At 37.5% G+C, this 7505-nt stretch overlaps 1 protein-coding gene across 9 annotated transcripts in view; it reads right to left on the bottom strand.

The window, feature by feature from the left end:
• Positions 1-5085: 5085 nt before the first annotated feature.
• Positions 5086-7505, bottom strand: part of RYR2 (ryanodine receptor 2) — a 449014-nt gene continuing 446594 nt past the window's right edge. For all 9 annotated transcript variants that reach the window (XM_075412466.1, XM_075412469.1, XM_075412474.1 and 6 more), the window contains one exon: positions 5086-6370. In XM_075412466.1, the coding sequence (XP_075268581.1) occupies positions 6275-6370 (96 nt within the window). In that variant the 3' untranslated portion in view covers positions 5086-6274. The remainder of the gene's footprint in view (positions 6371-7505) is intronic.

Genomic DNA, 7505 nt, shown 5'->3' with positions numbered 1-7505 from the left:
GCTTAAAGTAAGGCACATAGCTGAGCATCAAGGAAAATAATCTTTTTAAATAGCTAGGAACCATACTGAGTTCTGGGTTTTAACATTATATTAATATTCAACCGCAAAAACTTGGCTAACTAGCACCTTAGGGCAACATTGTGAAGCACTTAAAAACAGCTCAGTCATTACATAAAATCTACAAGGCCACTTATTCTAATAGAGATTGCAGATACCTCAAATGCCCACAGTATTTTACCTGGAGCCTGAAATTTTATCTTCTTTGGACAGAGCCAAAAACCAACTGCCTGCTATATGGCCCAGTCACACCACTCGTTTATCTCCTATTCAGTGGATATAATCCTTTCCTTCCATTAGGATGGACCACCCGATTAAAGGATACGCCTTGTTGTCAGCACTGAGCACCTGCCTAATTAATTTAATTTCTTCTGAAGAGGAAGTGCCTACAAGTGCCTGTGTACGGGCAGCTCCAGCGGCATGCAGCCTGCTGCCAGAGGACAGTGCCAGTGATCAACGGAGAAGACACAGACGGGCAGCTGTCGTCCCTTCTCTGGCACTGAGCTGGGTGGGGAAAGGACTCCTCCAGAGCCGGGTGCACCTAGCCTAGCCTGGGCACGCTACCACAGGATGGACCAGCAGCCTCAGCGGACGCCACTGCAGATGTCACCCGTCCTGCCGCCTTCCCGCTGATCTGCACGATGGGCACAGGCTGGCTCAAAGCCACGAATGACACTTTCTTCACAATTACTGCAATTTGTTAATCTCCAAAGAAATACAACAACAGTTCATGAACCTTTACTTCTTCCATTTCGCTCACATCATGTTCTATTCACTATTAGTTTTTGCAAGATTTAAAATAATCTCAAGCCCTTTCATTTTATTTTTCCATTCCTTAAACTGCAGGAAGCAAATCAACTGTGATGTCTTCATAGGATACAGGGTGTCTACTTACTACGATATTCCTGGGTACTCCCTAACTTCACTACCTACTTTATCATAGTAACATTTTATAAACACAGAAAAATCAAATTATCCACCTTTTATTACAATGCATACTTAACTGTAACAGTGAAGTCAGTTCTCAGCAGCTTTTCCCAGTCAGTTCAAACCACTTTCACATTGCTGCCTTTTCTTTACAAAACCTTCAGGCCTGCTGATGCAATTATCAGACACTGAAGTAAAAAAACCCTCATACTTTGCTGAATTCTACCTTCTGTCTCCAGGTGTTACAGAAGGTGAAGCTGCAGGAATCACAAGACTTTAGCATAGTAACTGTTGAGAGAGAAGGGAGTGTGACCAGCCTGGGTTAATGCCCAATACCTAATTTTAAAGCAAACCACAGCATTGTTCTAACATAGTCACTGAGCAGGAACGAGAAAAGATGCTAGCGCTAGTCAGCTTTTAGCATTAGAAAAAACAAAAAACAAAAAACAAAATAACCCCAAAACCTGAAAAATGAATCCATATATATCTAAAACCAAAAAACCCACACTTCATAAAAATTCTGGGTTTCAACCTTTTTCATTTATAAAGCTATTCTTAGAAAAGCTTGTTATCTGTGTATTTTCTAGACATCATCTAGTATCGCAGAAAAATACGCACAGTTCTCCAGAGTTTAACAGGAAATACAGAAGTTCCATCACAGGAGTTAGTGCAGAAGCAGAGCTCATCGAAGGTTTCATGATGAAATCCCACTTCTCAACAGACGAAAGAAATACCTTTCTTTCATATTTGTTATTTCTCATGCTATTTTTTTCATCTAGTCATTTTTTCTTTTACTTTAGGAATTGCCATGCTCTCCCTGGGTGGTCCTATTTTTTTTCAGTGCAACTCATGCAGTTTCCTTCTATCCTACCAGCACTATGTAAAGAACAATTAATTGAACCCTTCTGATTTATTTCAAACCTCAAATTGCATGATCGACCATTATTTACCCATCTTCCAGTGTTCCAAAGGTCCTTATTTAACATATAACTAAGAGAGAGGTGTTTAGTCTATATTTCTACTGAGCAACACAGCAACTACATCTTGCGCGCAAATTTGGAGCATTTACACAATGGATTGATAGCCAAGTCCTTCATCTTGTTGCAGTCGTGGATTTTTGAGCTTTTCCCCCTTACGTTTCAGAAACTTAAAAACTTTTTTCAGGAGAACTTTAGCTCAGATCTTCCCATCCAGCACCAAAATGTATAGGTCAAACCTTTGTAACTGCAGATCAGCCCATGGCTATGTTATTACAAAAGCAAGTTGTTCATATTAACAATTGGCTCAACTCTTGACCTCCATTGGCACGGCAGAATGATGCTGTTTGGCTGCCAGAGATCTTCAACAACTGCTGAGAAGGGCCTTCTTTACCACCTAAGAGTGACACACCCTTTTGTCTAAACAAATATCCAAACTAACGAAAAGATAATTGCAAAGAAAACTAGATGGAAGAAATTGCATAGACACAGTTAAATCACTCTGCAGACAACAAAGAAAACCCTCATCCAGAAAACACAGAAAAAGGGTCTTCAAAAAACAAAAAGAGGCAACTGCAAAAAAAGGCTCACATATAGATGGATATCTGTGCTTAAATATCTTCAAATCTTGAGTAAGAAATGACTGTAAGATGATATAATTTGAAATTCTATTTGCAACCAAGCCTCTATGGTTTAGCATGGCTTTAGAAAAGCTGAAGAAAACTGAAAAAGCAGCAAATAAATATACAAATAAAAGTGGCTATGACAAGAAGAGAGTTTGAAGGAGCATAAATATTAGACAGATTTAATGAAAGAACACACTGACCCATGCTCTCTGTGACAGATGTCTTATCCTTTGACAGAGACTGTTCTGGACACCACAGTTAGATTTGTTTTGGCCGATGAACAAAAAAAATCAATACTCACTCTACTTTAGAAAATAAAAAATCCTGGGAAATATTAAATCCTATGACTACTTTACAGGTGATTGTGCAAGTAAGGGGAATTATTCAGTGTCTCTGAAGATCGTAGGAATGTTATCAAACGAGTTGTAGAAAGAAATGTTAATGCAATTCATAAGCAAAATGCCATTATTCATTAGTAAGGGTCCTATAACAGTAGGAAGATACCCCAAATGAAAACATTCGACAACAACTTAAACAGCACATTAGTGACCAAGATGAAGGGATTAGCCTTGTAGTAATGCACAGGCCAAAGATCTTACAGCGTCCTTTTCTTATCTTCTGTTTTCTGTGATTATCTCAGTAAAAAACACAGACTTAAGCTTCGAAGTTTTAGGGAAAGGAAAGGCATAAGAACAGAATTTTGGTAGAAGGTGTAAGAAATATCAGGTAGCTCAGTTCTAAGTGGAACAATATATAAACAGGTAGCAACATCCACAAACGAATCACATCTCAACCACTCTTCCATCTTACTTCATTTTTTCATTGCCATTCATTCCTTTCTTTCTTTGCCGAAAACAACAGGTATGCACTATGATCATTAGTTTTAGAGCTCTTCTCCATTCTTTCGGCATTCAGAGCTAAACAGCAACAGTTGTCTCTCTGCTATCTTCAATTAAGGGCAAGAGTTCATCCTGAAAATTAGAGTTTTACTGGCAGAGTCAGTAAATTCAGCTAACAGCTGAAAAAAAAAAAATTAGCATACACAAATATGTGTGTAACTATAACCTTGAATATCACATACATAAGCACTAAAATTGAACTCCTTGGATTTAAAACTGCAGTTTTTAAGTAACACATTATTACCTTCTTTTGTACTTTGCAGTAGTATATAGGACACATGTCAATTTCTTTTGATACCACTATTAAAGCAGTGAAGCCTCTGCATTGGTTGGCTGGATTCATATGATCACCTTGCTGATTTTACCGACACTTTCACAACACAAACATTCAAAGAAGTTGTGTTTGTCACAGGAAGTTCAGTAATTTTTAATAAAACCTAATAATTTTCTTCAGCTTTGTCTAAAACAAACAGTATTACCTTGGACACCACGGTCTGTATCACGTCGTATGTGGCCTGCCTGAGTAATACCATCCTGTTAAAGGTGCGCATTAGTGTCAGATACAGTAAGTGTCACAGGAATCACATACTTTTAAAGTAAACCAGTCTCCCATGACATATACTCATAATTTCAAAGTGAGTTTCTTTTCTTGAATTAGATGTGTTAAGTGTTACAAAAAATGCTCTCAGTGGTAAGTTTTGTGCACTGAATGGAAGCAGAAACGCTTCATTTCAGCGACTCACAGAAAGCCTACAGCCGTTGCAGAGCGGTCAGCATGAACCAGACTCTGAAGCTCTGCCCAAGCCAGCTCCCATCCTTTTTCAGCAGTGAACACTGATCTCGAACACTTTCGAGACAAAAGGGTCTTGAAATACCAGTCAGAATCATTAGCTACGGATTTCTCAACAAAACAGGCCAAACCAAAATAGTGCGTGTACCTGTGTGTCAAACCACAACTATTCCCATGTGGTACACCCCAAAAGGAACACCATTGCAGTCCCCCATTTCTAAATCTTCCATGCAAATCCCACAAAGGCCCATTAAAAGTGTTTTATGGACCTGTGCCAAACAGGGAGGAAACAAAGCTGGAATGAATACTCCACAATGGGTGGAGGTGGTTTCAAGCCCGAATACAAACCGTAGCTGCTGTACCTGCCCCTTCCACCATCACCAGCCTGCCCAGCCTCTGGCCTCAAATACTGTAGAATTTGAGAGAATTTTACCAGAGTCCTCATCAGGATCCCAATTTCAGAGTAGCAATATTCACAATCTGCTGAACCGAAAGCCAGGCTTTTAAAGATACAAAATTAGTATTTTTAAAGGATTCTTTCTTTAGTTACAATTTTTCTTAGTTATAACTGAATATTGATACAGCCAATTTATTTTATGAAAAAACTGCAGCCTGTAAAGAAGTGAGGTAGAGCAACAGAACAGCAAGAAGTCCAGGAGAAAAACCAAAACCAAAACCTTTCATTAAGGAAACAGCAGCTTAATCCTGTTTTGAAGGAGATGTAATTAATTCAGGGATTAATAAAAGACTCCATAACAAAGACCTCAAATGCTACCAAAACCAGCTTGTTTCCATTCTGAATCTCTCTTTTTATTTGTAAAGACTGGCATTACAATTGAAAAGGACTCAAAATGGAGTGATGTACACATCATTGGTGTTTCGTGATGCAACTGATGGAGTCCCTGAATGGATATTGCTTCAGCTTTGCTTTTAAAAAATGATTTGACAAGAAAATCTTCAACTCCACTATTGATCACAGGTGGCAGAAATGAAAGAAAGAAAAAGAAAAGAAAACAAAACTACTGTCAAATTCATAACATATACATTGTTGGCTGATGACACTTGTTCCAGATGTACAATAAAGCCCACAACACTTTATTACTATGGATATAATTCTTGTGAATGTTTTTTCATGTTCATCAACTTGCTTCTGAAGATTGTTTTTTCTGATTGTTTTAAACTTGCATAATAAACATGCAATGAAACATTTCTTGTTAAAGTGTTTTTTGCAGTCGTCTTGTTTTCATACAAAGATTTCATAAAGTTGCAGTGTTGTATCAGAGCATTACCAAAATAAAAGCAAAAGCTAAAGAGGAAGGTACATGTGAAATGAACTTGATGAGAATAACCTAATCTTGTCCTGAGACACTCCAGTCATATTAAAAAGATGTGCACAATCAAACCCCTTCCTCCCAAACCCACCAAAACCACAAAATAAATATTAACTTGGAAGAAAGGGAAGACATAAAGGAAAAAAAAATATATGATGTCATCATGCACTCATCTTCTGCATAGCTCAACCCACATATAGTAAGGCACTATTTCCCCACAACTTAGTGTCCACAACAATCCTTTACAGGGCTCTGCGAACTACATATAGTTCCTTCCAGGATGATGAAATAAACAGATTGAATGAGCGTTGCTACCATGTCACCCCATGTGTGATCTTACAGACAAGGGTATCATCTGGCAGTTTCAGAAATAAGCTGTCTCTAGTCTCTTCTTATGTGTGCATGTTATGTATATGTATAGGGATATCTTGTGTGTGTGCAAGTGGTTGGTTTGTTTTCCAGAGTCACTGTTATTTTTCATTGTTCTTTACTCCAGTGTTCTCAAAACAAATTCACAAGAAAATAAAAGCGCAGTTGGGTCATTAAAAACAGAGCTTTGGTGCTCCAAAAAGCACACAGATTTGGGGATTCAAGAAATCTCTTAGACATTCCCAAAAGAGTTGGGAAACACATGGACGTATTTTTGTCTTGAAATCCTCATGTCTGCTTAGTTGAGCTGGTCTTCATACTGTTTTCGGAAGCAATCACCAGCAGGGAAAAACTCCCAGCACCGTTCTTGATACATTTTCCAAACATAGGATTCCTGAAAGAAACACAATTTAAATAATTTAACATGAGAAAGCACTAACCATGACTTTTTTTTTTTAATTTTTTATTTACTGTTTCACTTCTTTGACTCTGTGCATATCAGGTTGATGTATATTAATCTACAAAATCTTATTAATGATTTTGATCTGTTTAGAATAGCTTTTAGATTTTTGTCACCTACTCAGAAAGCACTAAGGAAACACATAGAAGAGGACCATGTAGTTTAGTTATCACTGCACATCCAGAAGCACTGCAAACATCAATTAAAGCTGGCCATGAGACAAAAATCAGGGCAAGCAGAATATTTTCTGTCATAGAAATTTGACTAAATTTGTGCATCAGTCATTTCAAAACATGCCTACACACAATACCAAAAACGGTCTTTAAAAGGTATTTCTTAGCAGAGCAACACTTTCTGAATCAGTGGTGGCATTTTTTTTCCAATTATTTGGTCAGGAAAGGCTCTGTCTCTAGGCAGTCTGGAGAATAGTAAAGGATATTTCAGTTTATTTCCATTCTAATCACACCACTTAAATGCACTTTCTATTACACTAATTCCATGCTTGAAAGGACGTGTTACACAAGTTATGCAGTAAATCTTCAAATTATCAGCTAATAGTATCAAAATTTAATAGTTAGCAGAAATTTGGCTTCAGTGAATATAGTAGGACACGCTGTATGCCAAGAAAATAGAAAATGCCAATAAAAAAGGCTTTTTAAAAAGTCTCATTTAATATGAAATTCTCAAATGACAAATGGATGTTAAAAAATAGCAAAGTAAATACATAATATCTGATACTGGACAAGGCTGAGAAGATTTATGCAAAGCAGATTATTATAATTGCCCAGTACATACATCAGAGTTCAGAAAGAGTAAACTACATAGATTTATAGCAAATCACCCCTTCAACCCATGTCTACAGGGCTATGTATACAATGCTCTTCAGGTTTTTTCTGATCTGCAACATGGGAACATTCGCTTAGTCAGCTGCAAGACTATCACTAGAAAAAAAAAAAGTACTCTGTAAATTTGACGTATTTGCTTACTGACTTTAAGTGTACTTAAAAGAAGTTCAAGGAAGCACCAGAAGTTTGAAAGAACCACAGCAAAGATAAAACCTCCAGGGAAA

Source organism: Opisthocomus hoazin, chromosome 2, assembly GCF_030867145.1.
Source record: "Opisthocomus hoazin isolate bOpiHoa1 chromosome 2, bOpiHoa1.hap1, whole genome shotgun sequence".
NCBI classification, from domain to species: Eukaryota; Metazoa; Chordata; class Aves; order Opisthocomiformes; family Opisthocomidae; genus Opisthocomus; species Opisthocomus hoazin.
The sequence above is the reverse complement of the archived record's forward strand: the minus strand, read 5'-3'. Positions and strand labels throughout refer to the sequence as shown.